General features: G+C 48.3%; 1 protein-coding gene across 1 annotated transcript; it reads right to left on the bottom strand.

The window, feature by feature from the left end:
• Positions 1-6,897: 6,897 nt before the first annotated feature.
• PLAUR (plasminogen activator, urokinase receptor) lies at positions 6,898-19,297 on the bottom strand. Its single transcript, XM_014550886.2, has 7 exons — positions 19,069-19,297; positions 17,358-17,468; positions 16,075-16,218; positions 10,290-10,442; positions 9,596-9,730; positions 8,358-8,504; positions 6,898-7,466 (listed from the first exon to the last, which is right to left on the bottom strand). Exons 1-7 carry the CDS (start codon positions 19,133-19,135, stop codon positions 7,213-7,215), a joined length of 1,011 nt encoding a protein of 336 aa, XP_014406372.2. The 5' UTR covers positions 19,136-19,297; the 3' UTR covers positions 6,898-7,212.
• Between the last annotated feature and the right edge of the window lie 241 nt (positions 19,298-19,538).

Below are 19,538 nucleotides of genomic sequence, written 5' to 3'. Positions count from 1 at the left end.
CTGTCCTCACCCAGAAACTCCTTGTTTCTGCATCATTCAGTGGAGGGAGAGGCTCCGTGTTTCTGCATCATTCAGCAGGAAGGAGAGGCTCTGGTGGACACCTCCCAGGTCCCAGCGACTAAGCTTCCCCACCCTGCTTCCCTGCTCTGTGTCCCTGTCTCTCTATGTGCGCTTCTCATTTCTCTTCCATCGTTGGTACTGACTCACTTCTCCAGACTTCGGTCCCTTCTTCCTGGGAGGTGAGTCTCCCTTAGCCCACTTCTGTTGGGACCTTGTAGGCCTAGTGCAGGATTGTCACTCTAAGAACCCAGGAAGAGTGAGAAACCATGGAAGCAAGGAGACCTCAATCTCTCCCACCATCATTTGACAATCAGGGAAACTGGTATATGTCAACTATGAAAATCATTGCTCTTTATTTCCATCATTCCATCACCAAAAAATGCTACATCCAGATCCACCAATGGACTTTAGCTCCCAGCATTGGGTCCTCAGTACCCAGTTCCCAGCATCCTGTCTGTCCTCAGGACCCAAGCTCCATCAACCTTTGTATCCCCAGGATCATGGCTCCCAGCATCCTCTCTGTCCTTGGGACCCAATCTTCCATCAAACTCTATGGCCCCAGGACTACAGCTCCAAGTGATTCCTTTCCCTTTCAATTCTGTTTACCTTTCTCTAAACTGGGGAAGGAGGTGTTCAGGCTGGATAATCTCGTATCCTCCTAGGGCTCATGTTCTGTGTATTAGGATAGGTGAGAGAGAAATTTCCAACTTGGATTTGGGATACTGGATTAAAGGGTAGCTAAGAATTGTCTTTCCTCCCAAGAACGTATAGGTCTCATACTCATGACTCTAACAGATTGGTATCTCCTGCTCCAGCTTCAGGGTACCCTGGGGGATGTTGGCTTGGTTCTCATCTATCTTCTTGGGGTCCCGCCTTTTCTTCCACCTGAGGACATCATAAGAGTGGTGGTCCTGTCCCTATGCTTCTCCAGGGTACTTTATCCATTAGGGTTTCCATACAGGTCACAGAAAATCCAACCCAACTGGCTTAAGAAAAATGATTGTTTCACATATAAAAGTCTTGGATATGGCTGACTTCAGCATGGTCTGTTTTAAGGGTAAATGGTCCTCTCATGTTGCAAGATGGCTGCCTCTGGGGTCACACTTTTCCTTCACATTTGGAGAGGAGTAGAGAGGGGGAAAAAGACAGAAAGACAGACTGAGAAAGCCAGATCGTGGGAGACTGAGCAGAAGAAAGAGAAAGGGAAAGAAGAAAGAGACTTGAAGAAGCCTCCTCAGCAAAGTGGGGAAGTATTTTTCCTTAGAAGCCCCCCCCCAAAACCTTTCATTGTGTCTCATTGGTCCAGACAATGCCACCTGCCTATCACTGAACTAATATCAATGGCCAGGGGATGAGATTGTGTTTATTAAATTAGACATGAGCCACAGGTTCCCCCTATCCCCAGGTCAGAGGTGAAATTAGCTTTCTCAAACAGAAGCGTATATTGGGGAGATAACTCCTGTGCCTGCTATTTTGGGGGCTGGGATGGGCTACACACTGTGAGCAGACCATTCTCGAGTTTCTGAAGTCTTGGGATGGTTCAGAGTTTGTCAGTTGTTTTCTCAGTATCATCTGTGAGATAACAGAAATATATGTTGGTCTCTGCCCCCTGATTCCTGACACAGAGCGCTTGAAACCCTTGTTAATTTCCTAAATGATAAGAGCATCAGGAGCATCTTTTGTTCTAACATTTGGTCTCTGACCACAGTTCCTGACACAGGACTCCTGAAACCTGTGTAATTTCCTGGGTGATAAGAATGTCTTTTGTCCTAATAGGTGACTCTTGGTGGGTCCTGATGAGGGCTGCTCAATGGAAAGACCAAACCTGATGACAAGCTTGAAATTTTCAGCCCTACTTCCCATTCTCTAGAAAACAGAGAAGGACTAAAAATGGGCTTAATGATCCATCATGCTTAGAGAAATCCCAGTGGTGTGGGGTTTAGGTTCTGGGTTGGTGAACATATGCAGGTGCTGGGAGAGTGACTTTCACAGAGAGGGCATGGAAGCTTGGTGCCCCTTCCCACACATTTTGCTCTATGCATCTCTTCCATCTGGATGTTGATATATATCCTTTATAATAAACCAGTACACATAAGTAATCATTTTCCTGAGTTCCGCGAGATGTTCCAGCAGATTAATCAAACCTGAAGGGGAGGTCTGATTTATAGCCAGTCAGAAGCACAGGTAACATTCTGGACTTTCGATTGTCATCTGAAGTGGGGAGTGTGGGACTGAGGCTTTAACCTGTGGGATCAGATGCTATTTCCAGGTAGATCGTGTTAGAATTAAGCTAAGCTGTAGAACACCCAGCCAGTGTCACCAAGAATTGCTGGGTGAGGGGAAAAAAACCCACACATTTGGTGACCAGGGTGTTGTGAGTGTAGCAGTGGTGTGAGAGCAAAGGAGACACACAGGAGAAAGACACAGCAGGGAAGAACTGGGTTTTTCCCCACCGTGTACAGGAAGAAGACTCATTCCCCCCCCCCCAATACATATTCCTCGCCCCTTTGTTCCTTCCTTAGAGAATCCTGATTTTGTTTAGGCATAAACCTTTCTTTAGTAGCCAGATGATGTGGGGAAGCCCCAGGAGTGAGGTCAGAACATACTTTGCCAAATATTGTGGTTCCATGCCCCCTTTCAGTGAATACTCTAGGCATGAGGGTATGAAACAAGTCAGGCAAATAAAACGTGAGGAGGGCAAGTCAGCCTGGAAGTTTGGGGATAAGCTTTCTTTGTTTTAAAAAAGAGACCCAAGAAGAGATGGCCCTTTGTTATTGCCTCTGACTGTGGGTGTGATGCCTGGAACTGCAGCAGCCATCTTGAGGCCATGAGTTGGATAAGCTTGAATGGATCCTTTGGGATATAATGGAAACACTGAATTAGTCAACACAGGAACTGTCCTAACCTATGATCTCTTGTTCTGTGAGATAATCAATTTCCTCTCTGTTTCAACCATTTTGAGTTGGGTCTCCTCTTAAATACAGCCCTGGCCACCATATTGCCTGTAATTCATGCGGAATATGTAGAAGCAGCCCTGCCTGCAGATTAAAACATTCTAAGTGGTAGTCTTCTTTTTCACTTGCTCCCCCATCTTTGTGGTAGGATCTCTCTCACAGAGGTTGTTTCCCCAGCTCTGGCTGAGTGGGCTGTGTACCATGAGAACTGCAGGAGCAGTGGATGCCTGTTTACAACCTGAAAAACTGTATTTGGTGGCTTTGATATAAACTTCCCCAGCCGTAGCAAAGCGGGTTGTAGGCAGAGCCCTGACCCAAACTGGGCCACATCAGAGGAGAGTCTATCTTTTAAAATTTTAGAACCAGACACAAGTAGTTCTTAATACTTGACATTTCAAGGTCATATTTGGCTACTATGTTTGACACAGACGAAGGTAGTCTGTGAAGAGACAGAAAAATAAAGTGAAGGGGGTAGGGTATAGCTCAGTGATAGAATGCGTGCTTAGCAACACGAGGTCCTGGATCCAATCTCTAGTACCAACTTTAAAAGTAAATATAAACCTAATTACCTAACCCCCTCAAAAAAGAAAAAATCACTATAAAAAAAAAAAAGAAAGAAAAATAAAATGAAAGCCCAGCCCACAAGGGAAACCACACATTCAGAGGAGAGGAAGAGTGACAAAGAGAGACAGAGAGACAGATTTTGCAAAAGGGAAACAACATTGATTTCACACAGCTTTTCAATTCTGTTTCTTGTCCCTGGTGCAGCCCAGAGACCGAGCTCTTGCTTGGATTCTAAACTTCCAATAACGTGGTCTTTTTTGCTTGAGTCAGCTTATACCGGTTTTATTTCTTACAACCGAGATCCCTGAACAAAAACTTGGGAGCCATTAACGATGATGTCCTGATCACTAGCTCTGGTGTAGGACATTATGAGAAATATATCTCTAGCCTCAGTCTCTGCATCATGGAACATGTATTTCTATCCTTTGATCCCCACTGTAGGGCATCATGGGAGATGCAGTCCTGGCCTCAATTTCTGCTGTAAGGCATCATGGGAAATGTATTCCTAGCCTCCAGTCTCTGCTGTGGGATATCAACTGGAGCTAGGCTCCAGATGTCACCCAGGAGAGCAACCCAAAGGTCCCTAAACTGTTTCTATAAAACAGGTAAGCCTGTCTTAGACAAGGAGGCAAGGAAGTGCCCCCCACACCCGCCCCGCGATTTCTAATAAAAACCTCCCTCTGGGCAAACTTGCAGAACACCAAAACTGATTCTGTCTTCTAGCTGTGTTTACAGGACAAGACAAGAGGGCCTAACCACAAGAAACTGGTATAAGCTGTGAACTTCCAAACTGGGACAAAGCTCACTCTACAGCTCATTACCATTTCATTGTAACAGTAAGATCTCCACCCACCCCCGCCATATTGGTTCCACCCAATTCTGACCCACACTCCGAAGGGCCATCCAGACCAGGGTGGAAAAGAGGCCTGAACTACATTCTGGGAAATCGCCACCCATTTCCACAAATCAGAATGACAAAACTGTCCCCAATAACCTTTACCCTTTTCTATAAAAAGCTTGTCCCTGTGTGTAATCAGGGAAAAGGTGCCTTTAGAGCATGAGCTCCCCTTCTCCATTCTCTGACCATTGAACAAAAGACTGTCTTGCTTGCTCCAAACTCCATTTCGTTATTGGCAGGGAGAACCTGAGCAGGAAAGAAATCCCTGACCAACCAGGGCATTTTGGTTCCACTAGGGTCTCTTGTCTAATTTGGTAACACAATCTCTGCTGTAGGGCGTTACGGGAGAGAAAACTAGCCTCAGTTTTCATTATGAAGCATCTCAGAAAATGTCATTTTAGCCTCATCTCTGCCTTAGAGCATCAAGGGAGATATAGCCCTAGCCCAGGTTTTGTCATAAGATACCATAGGAGATGTGGTCTTTCCTTCCTTCCCTCCTTCCTTTCTGCATCACCTGCTGTATCCTGGGCACTACTGGGAATACAGTAGTGAGCAAATGAAAGGCCCTGCCCTGTATGGAGTGGGGAAAATTAGCCAACAAACCCCCCCAAGCAAGTGACTGTTCCAGCCAACCACTGCAGCATAAGAAAATACCCCCAAACTCCACCTTGTAAAACTATAACCTCTTTATTTTGTGATTCTGTGGGTTGGGAATTTGAGCGAGGCACAGTGGGATCAGTGCCTATCTGCTCCACAGTGGACTGGGGCCAAAATGGGCTGCCTTCCACAGCTGGAGATGGACAGGCTAATTCATCTGGGGCCACAGATCTGAAACCTTGGTTCTGGCTGTTGCCTGATGTTGCAGGTTGAATTGTGTCTCCCCAAAATATATGTTAAAACCCTAACACCCAGGTTCTATGAATGTGACCTTATGTGGAACTAGGTAGGGTCTTTGCAGATGTGATTAAGATGAGGTCATACTGAGGCGGGTAGTATAGCTCAGTGGTAGACTGCGTGCTTAGCATGAATGAGGTCCTGGTTCAACCCTCAGTACCTCCATTAAAAAAAAACAGTTGAGGTCCTACTGGATTAGGGTGGGCCCCTAAATCCAATGCTGGTATCCTGATAAGGGGAGAGAGATTTGGAGACACACAGCCATATTCACAGAAAAGAAGGCCATGTGATGACACAGGTGGAGACTGGAGTCACAAGACAAGGACCACCAAGGACCATCGGCAAAACCCCCGGAAGCAAGGAAGAGGCCAGGAAGGATTCTTCCCCAGAGATTTTAGAAGGAGCATGGCTCTGCCAACACCTTGATTTCGGACTTCTAGCATCTGGAAGTCTGAGAGAATAAATTTCTGTTGTTTGAAGCCACCTCATCTGTAAGTTGGTAGTAACTTATCATGGCGGCCGCAGGAAATGAGAACAGTTGGGTTTCCCAGGTCTCCTGCACGTTACATCTGCCGAGGTTGCCGTGTTCAGGGTTGCTCCTGCGCCCACTTGGCTGGTGCCTGGGCTGAGATGGCTGGAACATCTCGGGCTCTCTCTCCAGTGGGCGTCCGTGCACAAGTAGCTTGGGTGTCCTCAGAGCAGGGCAGAAGGACGCTGATGTGGCAGCTGGCTTCCCCAGAGCTGGACAGTTTCTTAAAGCCTGGGCGCAGAGTGTGGCGTCGCATAACTTCCACCACATTCCATTGGCCAAAGCTGTCACAGAACCACTCATGTTCAAGAGGCGGAGATATCGACCCCACCTCTTTAAGCTACCACAATGACAGCTGGGGGCACTTGTTTGGAGGAGATCCTAAAAAGAAACGTTGTCCCTCATCTGCCCCCAGATACCATGGAAAATGTCTTTTTTCTTCATATGCCATTGGGCTCATGGGAACATAATTTTTTTTGTCTCTGTGGGTTTGCCTCAGCAAATCATGGGAAACACCCATTCTTCAATGTTGCGCTCAAAGAGTACCATTGAAATGCTAGTTCTGTCCTTTTCTCAGTCAGTCTGAGGGCATCCTAGGAAATACAGCCCAGCCTTTATCTCTTGCCCCCAGAGCAGCAGGGAAATGTAGTTCTGTCCTTACTCCCCGTTGCAGGGCATCCAGGGGTTATGTCCTATTTGATCTCCTGTCTCAGAGCCCCCCAGGAAATGCAGTCACATCTCCTTAGAACAAAGTAGTCTTGACCTTTCGAGTTTGGGAGAAGAGACTAGAAGGTTAGTGCTTGGGTGAGTGAGTTGGAAGGTTGCATCTGGAGCCCAGAAATAGAGGTGGGAACAGCTTAGGGCAGAAACTTACATGGGATAGCTTCCAAAGCTGGGGCCTTGAATGCCTGGGTCCTACAATGTGACCCCTAATTCTAGGAGCCTGAGGAAAGGTGCCACTCATTCATTGTCTATGGAGAAGGGCAGATCTGGCCTTGTTCACTGGTACAAAAAATCTTTATTTAAGTATAAAACATTAAATAAAACAAATATTAATTAATAATAACGATAGAGGCAACAATATTAATCATCATAAGAGCTCTCACCTGCTGGCCCACAGCCTTCTCTAGCTTTTCTCCTCTGGTTCTCACAGCTCTATGAGATAGGGGTTTTGACAGCTGGGAAAACTAAGGCCCAGAGAGGGCAGCATACTGGCCTGAGGTCACACAGCAAGTCTGCTTGGCTGGGAGCTGAGGGAAGAGCAAAGGGGACCCCTGGATCCAGCCAGGGCAGGAGGAATGTGGGGTTCAGGTTCAGGTCCAGAGGAGAACGCCTCCCCAGAGTCGGGCTGTCACAAGCAGGATGACAATGAGGTTGAGGTGAGCAGGGCCAGACTGGTGGGCGCCCCCAATGCGGGGCTGGATGTCCAGGGCTGGATTGTTACAGCCATTTCCGGTACAGCATGAGACGTTGACATGGGTGAGGCCGAAGGCTTCAGCCACCTGGAGGTCTTGGCACCAGGAGGGGGCTGCACAACCTCTTATGGTGTAGCTTGGGTTCCCCAGCCCTGAGGAGAGAGAAGATCGTGTGAGGCTCCCAGCTCTCGGGCCTGGCCTGGAATCCCTGGGCGACGTGCCACCTTGTGAATGCTGCCCAGAGAAAGCAACAGTTCTAAGTATGGTCCCGGGACCCCCTGGGGTTCCCTCTGACCCTTCCAGGGGATCTGCGAAGTCAAAAGTATTCTCATAATAATGCTAAAACGTCATATGACTTTTTTTGCTCTCACAAGTATACAATAGGGTTTCCCAGAAACCTCAAGACATGCGATCTTGCAACAGACAAGACATGAGAAGCAGACAGAAGAATCCAGCTGTCTTCTATTAAGCCAGATGTTAAAGAGATTGCAACATGGCAGAACAATGCCAGTCTTCTCGTTCAGTTTTTTTTATTTTGGAAAATGTCTTCCCCCAACCCCCATAAAAATATGTTACGCTCTCACGCAATGAGTTTTCAATTGTTCTTTAAAATGAATAAATACATCTTTCAAAATCTCTCAGTTTTAATTTTGAATACAGTAAATATGTATCGGTATAACTGACACAAACAATAATTTTTAAGAGCACGAAGGCGTTTTGAGACCCAAAAGCTTGAGAACCCCTGGAATATTAGAACCCGCCCAGTATTTCGTGGGATGGAATCCCACCAAGTCCGCAGGAAGGCCCGCCCACCTACGGGAAGCCCCACCCCCAAGAAGTCCACATCTCTGTGGCCGAAATGACCATTTTCCAATGAACAAGTCCTAATTCCTTACTACTCTTTGCACCCTCCTGAAAGAAGTCCTACCTTTTCCAACAGGAAGGTCCACGTCAATTAAGTCCAGCTTAACGGGAAGTTAACCTCTTGCAGAACCCCCGCCCCTCCACGAAGCATCCTCTCCCAGCCTCTTAAAGGGCCTCACCATTAGTGCCTGTGGCTTCCAGACATTGATTCATGGGACCTCGGCATTCAGTGAGGGAAGTCTCTTCGGAGGAACATCCATGGGTGCTATTCCCCTCACAGCTGTAACACTGGAAACCATTCAGTGGCAGGTTTTGAAGCTCCAGGACTTGGGAGAAGACAAGTGACCCAGAAACCACGGAAATTAGCACAGAGCGTTCACAGCGTTACCTCCCCAGCACGCGCGCGATGTCGTGCAGCCCCCTTGTGGTCAGGCATTTGAACAGCACCCTCTTTGGAGGGTTCTCTAGGGCCTGTGAGAGAAATCCCAACTCCCAGCTCCCCACTCACCCGTATCTATCCAGGTACTGGGTAAGACAAAACAGTCCCTGCCCTCAGAGGACTTACAATTTAGAGCTACACTGTCCAATATGATAGCCACCAGCCCCAAGTGGTTGTTTACATTTAAATTGAAATCAGTAGTCATAGGTGGCCAGGGCTGCCATATTGGACAGTACAGATATAGAACCTTTCCATCACCGTGGAAAGTTCTGTTGGACAGTACTAGTTTATAGAGACAGAGTAACACAAATGATATAGATGATACTGGAGGGCAGAGATAGGGAAGTTTTCCCTGAGGATGACGCTTTATAGCTGAGACTCAACAAATGAGAAGGAGCCAGTCAGGTGAACTCCTGGGGAAGATTGTGTGTCAGGGTACTGCATGTGCAAAGGCCATGAGGCAGGATGGAATTTGGCAGTTGTAGAAATGAAATGAAGACCATGAGGCAGACATAGGATCTAGGAGAGCCTTTGGGTTTCATTCTAAAAGCAAGGGGAAGTCATTGAAGTGTTTGCGGAAGGAGAGTGACATGATCTGATTTACATTAAAAAAAAAAAAAAAAACCACTCTTGCAGCTGTGTTGAACATTGCAGGAGAGGCAGCAGGAAGACCAGCAAGGAGGTCATTGCAGCAATCTAGGTGGGAGGTCATTGCAGCAATCTAGGTGGGAGGCCATGGTGGCTTGGACCAGGTGGTGAGCCGTGGAAGGACTGAAGAGGATGTAGGGGCATAAAGCATGGGTATTCATGAAGATTTGCTAGTTTCATTGAATTTCTCACAGAATCCTTCTTTGAGGGAGGGCTTGATAGGTCCATTTTTCAGAGAAGGAAACAGAGAGGAGGGTTTGCCTGCCAGCGAGCAGCAGTCAGCCTGAGCATACCTCCTTGCCCCGATCCCGGGGATCCCCTGACTCTTACCTGGGCCCCCATTGCATTTTGTGGTGTTGCAGCACCGCAGGAAGTGGAAGGTATGGTTATTGTGGAAGCCGGTTGGGCCTGGGCATCCTGGAAGGTTGCCACAGCCTCGGGTGTGGCGCTCATCCCTTGGACTCTCTGTAGGGGGCAGAGGAGGAGGTCAGATTGCTAATGTGGGCTGAGACTGGATTTGCCCACTGCAGCAGTTGACTGTCTGTCCTCTGCTTCATCCTTCATTGTAAGACCCTCATTTTCTTTGGGGCAGCCATATATTCCAGCCAAAAGATGCAATTTCCAGCCTCCATGTGGCTAAATTCTGGTCAGTGTGATCTACAGTAGAAAAGTTTTATGGGACTTCCAGAAAGGAGAATTGTTACAAAAGGAGGTATGCCCCTTTTTTGCCCCTTCTTTTCCCCTTCCTCTTTCCTGGAACTTGATCTTGAGACCTCGAGTTCCAGCAGCCATGTTGGACTATGAGGCAATCTTGAGAATGGAAGCAATATGTAAGAAATGAGAAGGCACCTGGATTCCTGGTGACTGTGGAACGGTCCTAGTGGCCCTGGACTTCCTATCACTGGATCTTTTGTGTGAGTACTAACTTTGTGCCTTGCTTAAATCCCTGTTATTTTGGGGTTGTTTAGTGCAGCCTTGGGGAGGAGCAAAGCAGGGAGGCGTGGATTGGCAAGTTGGGACCCACCTTCTAGGCTCCGGTGAGTTACCACCTCCAGGCACTGTTCTCCAGGGTTGTGGCACTGCAGGCTCTGGTCCCAGCCCCTCTCACAGCTCAGGTCTGATGAGGCACAGGAAGAACATTCGAGGTAACGCCTTCGAGGAAAGAGAGGAGGCCGACCTGTTTGGGGAGGAGCAGGAGGGTAAGACTCTGGGAAGAGCCCTAGAGACCCAGCTCCCTCAGCATCAGTTCCTCCTTATCCCACCCTTCAGCCAGTCATCAAGTTCCGCCCACTCCAACTCCTGAAACTTTCTAGAATCCATCCCCTCCTTTCCAGCTTCATGATCAGGTCAGACCTCCTTCAAAACCAGCTTCCTCTCTGGCCTCCTGGTTTCCATTCTTGCCCTTCTCACCCCAGAGCATCCCACATGGCCCAAGAAGGATGCTTCTAATACTCAAATCCAACCCTGCTTCTCCTCTGCTCAAAACCCCTCCATGGGTCCCCAGTGCTCTCAGAATTAAATCCAAGAAACTCAGTGTAGCATTCAAGGCCCATCAAAGGCTGGGTCCTGGCCACCTTTCCTGCCTCATCTACCTCCACTACCCCCTCAGACTCTGCTCCACACTGACTTCCCTCAGTCCCCGAGTGTATCTGCTGCGTGTCATCCAGCCTTTGCATCTGCTGTTGCCTTTGCCTAGAACACTTTCCCTATCTCCTACTCATTCTTCAGGGGTCATCTTCTCCAATTTCACCTCCTCCAAGAAGCCCTCCTCGACCTCCCAGGCTGGATCAGGTGCCCTACTGGGCTCCCCATTTCCAGCCCTGCCCATTCTGGGTCATCCCTGTCTGGTGCCAAGTCTGTTTCCCTTATTGGAGTCCATCCCAGGAGGGTAGGGCCAGGGCTGTCTTGGTCACTACTATGTCCCAACATGACCCAGCACAGGGGCCAGGGCCATGATCTTCAATAAATATTTGTTAAATGAATGAATGAATGAATGAATGAACAATTCCTTAAAACCCTTATGTTGTTCCCTGGGATAGCCAACCTCCAAGATGACCCCCAATGATCCCTGCTTCCTTATACCTGTGCCCTTGTGTAGTCCCTTCCAATAAAGAATAGAGCTCAGGGGAGGGTATAGCTCAGTGGTAGAGTGCGTGCTTAGCATGCGCAAGGTCCTGGGTTCAATCCCCAGTACCTCCATTAAAAAATAAATTAATTAAAAAAAAACTAATTATTCCCCCCAAAACCCCCAAAATAAAATAAAACAGCTGCTTAATAAATTAAAAACAAGAAAAGAATAGAGCTGACCAGACCTGTGGAACTAATAGGATATTGTGGATATGACATGTGTGACTTCTGCACTAGATCATGTAAGACATCACCACATCTGCATGGCTCTCTCTTCAATCACTTGCTCTTCAATCACTTGCTCTGGGGGAGAACAGCTGCTGCCATGTTGTAAGGACACTTAAGCAGCCCCACCGTGAGGTCTATGTGGTGAAGAACAGAGGCCTTGGCCAAAGCCATGGGTGCAGATCATCCACGTGAGAGACACTACCTTGGGCACCTTCAGATGACTGCAGCCCACTGTCAAACCCTGACTACAACCTCATGAAAGATCCAGAACTGCCTAGCTAAACCACTCCCAGATTCTTGACCTTCAAAAACTTTGTGAAATAATAATGCTTATTTTTTTAAGTTTTGTGGCAATAGATAATTAAAACACTACCCAATTGTGTCAGAGGTCAAAGCTTCATGTGATGGAGCTGTGATAACTTGGCCTCTCACACAGACCTCCCAATCCAGGCCAAGTGGATTAAGAGTTAATTTTCCCTGGAAACACCAGTCATTCCTCTGCCCAGGTCTTGGCTCACACTGCTCTAAAGCCTGGCATGCCCTCCCCTTCCTGACCCCAGATGTCCAAGTTGAGTTTGGGCCAAGTCTTAGAGAAATTAGAGGGCTGTCTCCGCCAAGGCTCTCAACTGGCAGGCCAGCAGCTGTAATCCGGTGAATCATTTATAGCCAAAGCCAAATCTTTCTCACCAACCATCCCCAAAAGAATAAAACTGAAAGGCCAACAACCCATGTCCTCTCACGTGAACTCCCATGAAAATGGAAGCATGAATTACCATTATTGCCAAAATGGCGGCCTTCACATCCCCACACCTGTACCCCCAAGTGCCTCCTGGAGGTCTCCTGGCCGTCCGTCAAACACCTGAATCTCTATATGCCCCAAACGGGACTCTCCATCTTCTCCAAATCGCTCCTTCTCCTGAATTCCACACCTCTGAGATGGTCTCATCCAGTCCCCCAGGGTAGAAACCTGGCAGACTCCTTGATCCTCCATATCTAGGCATCAGTCTGGATACTCCCACTTCCCTGTCTTCAAGTTCTGTAATCCTTTTGCTTGGCTGTTTCTGATCTTCACGAAGCCCATCTATTGAGTTCTTAATTTTAGCCACTGTTCTCTGTTTCCTGTTTGACTCATCTTAAAAATGGATTCCAGATATCCACTAAAAATTATCCTTTCCTCTGTTTTCTTGATTATGTTGATCATCGCTATTTTAAAGTTCCCTGTTTAGTAACTCCAATATCTGATTCATGATATGTCTGTTTTTACTGTGGGATTTTTCTCTTGGTTTCTGGTCAGCTGGTTCTTTCTATTTTCTTCAGGATATCTTGTATGTTTTGATTAGATGCCAGACATAGATGACAATTTGTCACGGCTCTAAATGATGTTATCTTCTTCCAAAGAGGATTCAGTTTTATTCCTGTCAAAGATTAGATGTAGGCATTTTGGGGTCTGGTCTATTTCAGTTTTGCCCTAACTCCTAGCACGTGGTCTCAGAGGAAAGCCCGAGACCTCTCTTTCCAACTTGGCAACTTCGTTCCCCCAGCATCATATGCCTGCTGGAGTCTCTGCTCAGTTCTGTAGCTTCCCAGAGACTATTTTCTGTAGAGTTTCTTGGAGTCTCACCCTATGCATGTACAGCTTGCCAATGCACTGAAGGAAATTTGCAGATTTGGGGACTCCCTTTCCTGTGGTGCCATGCATTCTAGGATTTTACTTCTCATTTTTCCAGACACTCTGGCAGCCCCAGACTCCAACCTCTGCCTTCTCAGTCTAGCAACGATCGTTTTCTATTTGTGTTCTATTTCCCTTCCACAGCAGCGAGTTGGAAAGTGCACTCAAGGAAAAAGCCAGCTTGTCTGTGGAATGCAACTTCTGTGCTTCCCTTATTTCAAAGATTGGAGCACCGCCACTTCCTTTCTTCATTTGCTGCTCTTGAGTTACTTCAATAATTGTTTATGGGGAGGCAGGGGAGGGTATAGCTCAGTGGTAGAGTGTGTGCTTAGCAGGCATGAGTTCCTGGGTTCAATCCCCAGTACCTCCGTTAAAAAAAAACAAACTAATTACTTCCCCAACCAAAAAAAAAAATTGCTTATAGTTTGTCCAGGGTTTATAGCTGTTATTGGCAAGGGGGTTGATCCGATACAAGTGACTCCACATGACCAGAACTGCAAACCACTCCTTACGTCTAATCCATCGCAAAGTCCTGCTTATCTACCTGCTAAATAGCCCTTAAATCCGTGCACTTCTCTCCATGGGCACAGCGGACACTTCTTTCTTTATCTGGACAATCTCACCTACCTCCAAGTTGGTCCTCTCTCATTTACCCGCTTTCCATCATTGCTTCCCTGCAATCTATCTTCCAGTCAGAGGTCAGAATAATTTGCTCAAAAATACAAACCGGATCTTGGCACACTCTATTTAAACCCTTTCATGACCTCCTACTGTTCCCCAGATGAAATCTCTATTTCCCACCACAGCCTAGAAGGTCCTATGTAATGTGACCTCACCAATTTCATCAGTTCCTCTTGTCCCATCCTTCCCTTCCTCCAGCCATGCTACTTTCACCCACCTCTGGGCCTCTGTATCTGTTGCTCCCTCCGTCTGAAAAATCCTTTCCCTTGTCTTTTGATCAGTCTGCCTCCTACTCATCCCTCAAGATCTAGGTTAGCTGATGCTTCCTGTAGGAAACCTTCCCTGACCTGAATCAAGTATCTCCCCTAGGGTCCACAGCCCTTACTCTTCACTCATCTCAGCCCTGATCACTCGGGCCTCTGTTTCCCTTATCTCAGCCCTGAACTGTGCTTCCCTGTTACATCTCTGACCTCTCTGGTCTGTTTCCCTGATCATGGTCCTGACCCCTTTGCCTGTGCTCCCCTATCCCAGCTCTGAATCATCTGGGCAGTCACTGTCTGGTGATGAGTCTGTTACCACCACCCTCCCCCCACACACATACCCAAAAACACAGTGGACCATGGGGCCCAAGGCTGCCTTGGTCTTGCTGTGTCCCCAGTATCACATAAGGGCAGGATGCGGTTTAACCAACCTTCTAGTCACCACAAGCAGGGTACGATGGCATTAGAAATGGGGCTGATCTAGGTTTATCAGTTGTTAAATTACTGAATTAACAGCTGCTGCCCAAGCTCCTTGGTGGATCCTTGACCACACCCAACTCTCTTTAAAACCCACATGTCCCTGAGACCCACACCAGACCCAGCAGGAGGCTCCAGGGGAGCCTGTTATGCTTGGTCAACGCCTTCTGCAATGCCCAGGACTGTTAAATATTTGGACTATGATCTCTGGTTACAAGTATTACTTAGACTCAATGTTAGTGCTTTCCTTCAGCACATCTAACAGGGAGAGGAAGCTGGCATCCTCTGTCTTGTCACTTCCTTGAAAACAAACGTCTGAATCAGTCCCCACCAACAGATGAAAGTTTGAGGTTAGGATGAATGAAAATCAAACAGAGTCAGGAGGGATGAGGAACAAACAAAAACCCAGCATAGATGAAGTCACTCTGCTTACTGATGTCATTGTGACGAGACTGGCTTTCTCACCTATTTCCTTCCTCACTAGGGCCAGAAAGAGGAATCTCAGCCTGACCAGGCAACAAGGGTCCATTCTTTCCCCACCCTTCCTCTCTTGTGAGAATTTGGGGAAATTTGAGCCTTTTGTAGTCTTTTTCTTAAACTGACCAGAGCCTAAATCCATGAAACAATCAAAGGTTTTGTGAACTTTCTTGACATCATTTTTCACCACCCAACACAAGGATCGTGTATTCCCGGGGACTTCCCAAGCCCACAGCACCCTGTCTGATTCCCTCCTTTTTTTACTTCCCTTAAGGACTTTCAGTCTCTGGTATCTCTCTGGTCTTTGTATCTTGGTCCCTTCTTAAGGGATCAAGAAACTAAGCACCTACTGCCTGAACCATCTCCTGTCCCATGAAAAAAATTAGATGGCAAAACATCAGTGAGATACCTCACTTACCTTTTGAGTGTGTGTATGTGTGTGTGTGTAGCTTCTTAAAGGCAGGTGTTGCCTCTTATGCATAACAACCACACACACACGTAAAACACATATGGGATGGGATAGGATTAGGGATGGAGGTGAGTCTGCAGTTGGTAGAGGGATTGGGGACAGTCTGAGATGAGGTGGGGTTGATTAGGGGATGGGGTTAGAGATGTGTTTGGAAGGAGAACAGGTATGAGTTGGAGAATGTTGACAGTAAAATGAAGTTGGGGATGGGGTTGAAAGTGAGGTTGAGTTGGGGCCGAGGATGGGGATGGAGCCAGGCTGGAGATGTGTTTGGGATAAGGAAAGGTTTGAGTTGGAGTTGGCAGTGGGGTAAGGCATGGAGTTGGGGTTGGGGTAGCCTAGGATTGGGGACAGGACCAGGATGATGGTGAGGCTGGGTTGGAGATGGTTTGGGGTTGGGGAGGGCCAGGGCTGCCATACTCACTCGGTTTGGGCCGGTTACACAAGTTTGACCCACAGATGAACTCTGTAAGGGTGATGATCTGCATGTCTATCCGATAGCTCATGGTCCTGTTGGTTTTCTCTGGGTGGGCACAGCCTCTCTCCACCACCTCCAGCTCCTCATCTCCTGTGAGGGAAGTCTCTTTGTCACTCCAGAGGCTCCTCTGGGCCCAACCAGCCTCTGACACTCTTGGTTATAAGGTCACCCACTCCCAGGGCTGACCCCTACCAATCCTCTCCTCTAGCTTGAGTCCAACTCTGTCTTTTCTAGAGTTATCCACCCTCTCCCCCACCCCTCTACACTGGGAGCCTACTTTCTCTTAGTGACAACCCTATCCCTGGGACCTTCTCGATCCATCAACCCCTCCCTTCCAACTTGGTCAACTTGACAGGGAGATGCCTCAAATAGGAATCTTTAAAGGAAAATGCTTCAAGCTTACCAAAAAGTATTAAAGAATGATATTATAAATATTGTGCATTCATCATCAAACTTTATAAAATATTATCATTTTGCTTATATTTATTTCAGATTTTTTTAAAACAAGATACCAAATTTAAAAGATACTTAAAGCCTCCTGCTTACCTCCCCAAATCCCATTCCCTTTATGCCCTGTCCGGAGGTGTAGGTAATTCTCATACCATGTATACTTAACAGTGTATACTATTGTTTATTTGTATATTGTTTACTTTTTTTGTTGCTCTATACTATTTATATTAAAAGGTATCAGATTCTGCAACATGCTTTTTTCTCTCTCAACTTTATGTTTTTGGGAAGTATCTATGTTTAACCTGCAGCCCTAATTCCTTCATTTAAGCTGCTGTGGGTATAAAATGTGTGATTATACCGTCATGTTTCTCCTCTGCTAACGCCTGACTTCAGGGTGTCTCCAGTTTTCCATATTACAAACATTATTGCTAAAAAACATTCTTATAGATGTGTCTCTGGTCACGGGTGGCCAAGGTGCTTGAGGTCTCTATATTCCTAGGAGTCCAGCGGCTGGCTGTAGGGTATGCTAATCTTTATCTGTACCAGACATTGCCACATCGCTCTGTTTGGTGGATGCACCAATTTACCCTCCTAATAGCAGGGTTGGCAGCACCACATCCTCATTGACCTCAGTATTGTCAGATTTTTAAGCGCTTGTCGATTTGGTGTGCGTGAAACGGGTCTCCTTGTCATTTTCATGCGCATTTCCCTTATTTCTTGTGAGGTAAGATTTCTTGGTCACTCGGCATTCTCTGCCACGCTGGAGTCGGGGAGCTCACCTTCCCGTATGCGCAGGATTGTGGTCCTGCAGAGGTCCTGGCCGGGGGAACACTCTTCCACCCTGCAATTCCCGTTGCTTTTACACAGCATGCACTGCAGTCCCCAGGAGGCTGAGGCAGAGAGAGGAGAGGAGAGGACAGGTGTTATTGCTCCGCACCAGGATCCGCCTCTCGCCCCCTGGAGCCCCGATACCAGCATCAGGTCTCCAGGCCCTGTGCACTCAGGTTCACGCTCCACTTCGGCCCGCCCTTCGGTTCCTAGGCTGGGTTCCCGCGGGCTGTAATTACAGGCTATCTTTAGACCAACGTTCTATCTCCGCCTTCTACCCTACCGTTCCTTCGCGGCCCACAGGTCCTTCCTACTTCCTGCCCCTGCACGTTTTCCCCGTGATCCTGTCTGCGCGCAGGACCTATCCCGAAAGGCCGATCCCCACCATCTCTGCAGGTCTGGACGTTTTAGCCCTGCTCCCATTTAGGTCCTTTCCCCAACCCCACCTGCCCTCTCTCGGTCTATTCCGCCTCGTGAGCTCTCCTCGGGGTGTCCTATCCTCACCTACTCCAGTCGATCTTTACCTTCTACCCCCGTTCCCGGTGCCCCCCGCTAATGCCCACAGGTTCTACTCCCCTTGGTGGCCTCCCCTCAGCGTTCTGTCGCCACCCAGTAGTTCGCGCCAAACTTCTAACTCCGCCCATGAGCCCTGCGGAGATTCTAACCCCAACTAAAGTGGCCTCCTCTGCAGTGTTCGCCCCGCCGACTAGCTGTTCCCGAGCTATTAGCCCTGCCCACTGGCTCCGCCCCAATATTCTGACCCCGCCCACTATCCCCGCCCCAGTGCTATAGCCCCGCCCACTAGCCCTGCCCCAAGGCCTTTTCCTGCGCACCAGAGCTCCTCCGTGGTCCCTTCCCCACTCCAAATTCAGAGTCCTCCCGAGTCATTACTCGTTCTTGGCCTCCCGCGGCCCGGAAAGTTTTCCGAGTTATTCATTACCCAACCACCTCCCAGCCCCTTCCCCCACCTCCCGCCCCGCCCTGACAGTTCCTTCTCTATTTCCTTTCGTTTTTCAAACCTTTTTACATTTTCCAGAGAAAGGGAGTGAGAGGGCCGTGTCGGCTAGAGGACAGTGAAAAGGAAGGCTCCTCGAAGGACAAGGCTTGGGTCCCCGGCGCCTGGCCCTGCCACGTTCAGCCTGACTCTCGTTAGCCCTTTTGTATAAGGAGCTCTGTCTTCCAAGTGTGTCTGCGTGTCAGTGTGTGTGTTGGTGAGGGGTGGTGGGGCGGAATCAGACATAGTGAGGAGCGATGTGGGAGCCTCTGCGGAGTCAGAATCCCACTTACTCAGTGACCTCGGGTCACTTAGTTCACCTCTCTGTGCCTCCTTTTCCTTCTCTGTGAGCTAAATTGTTCCGCCTGCCAAGTTCGAAATTGCAAGGAAGGCGCTTAGGAGAGTGCCTAGAATAAAGAGCGCACTCATTAAATCGTGGTTGTTAAGTGCCTTCACTCATCTATTACTTCCTGAATGTCTGCTATGTGCCAGGTGCTGTATCGTGTGGGGCTGCAGACAGCAGGAGAATTACTTGAGTTGGAGGGAAGGGGGCCTGGAGACTGCGCCCTTCTCCAACTCATCAGACTCTGAGCTCTCTTCCCCTCCCCTCCCCACTCCCTTCCGGGCCATCGGACCCTGTCCCCTGGGATTCGGGCCCCACCCCCTACCTGGAATGCTGGCCTGAATTGACAGCAGCAGCAGCGGCAGCGGCAGCAGCAGCGGCGGGCGGCCCATGTCCGGCGGCTGCTCCTCTCCGTGGTCTCCCTGCACCTCTCAGTCTGGCCCCACGAAGGAGACAGTTTTGTGGCCCTGAGGGCTCCTCCCAGAAATTTTGCGAAAGAACGAGTCAGCCCCAGATGCGTGGTTTATCATGCACCCTCCCTCCTTCCTCAAAAACTTCCTTCTCAGGGTGCGGCCAGCCTGGAGTCGGGGGGGGGGGGGGGGCGGCTCCTCTCTGACTCATGTTGGCCGTGGTCACCTCTGTCATAGACTGCCTGGGTGCAAATTTTCTGTTCTCTCTTCCTGCTATGGGCAAGGGACCTCAGCCCTCGGATTAAAACTCTTCCCCACTGGAAATTTGTGACTGATTATTAGATCATATAGGGCTTTCGTTAGTTTCGTTAGGAGGGATAATGGT

The sequence above is a fragment of the Camelus ferus genome, chromosome 9 (genome assembly GCF_009834535.1).
Source record: "Camelus ferus isolate YT-003-E chromosome 9, BCGSAC_Cfer_1.0, whole genome shotgun sequence".
NCBI lineage: Eukaryota > Metazoa > Chordata > Mammalia > Artiodactyla > Camelidae > Camelus > Camelus ferus.
This window is presented reverse-complemented; position numbering and strand designations above follow the sequence as displayed.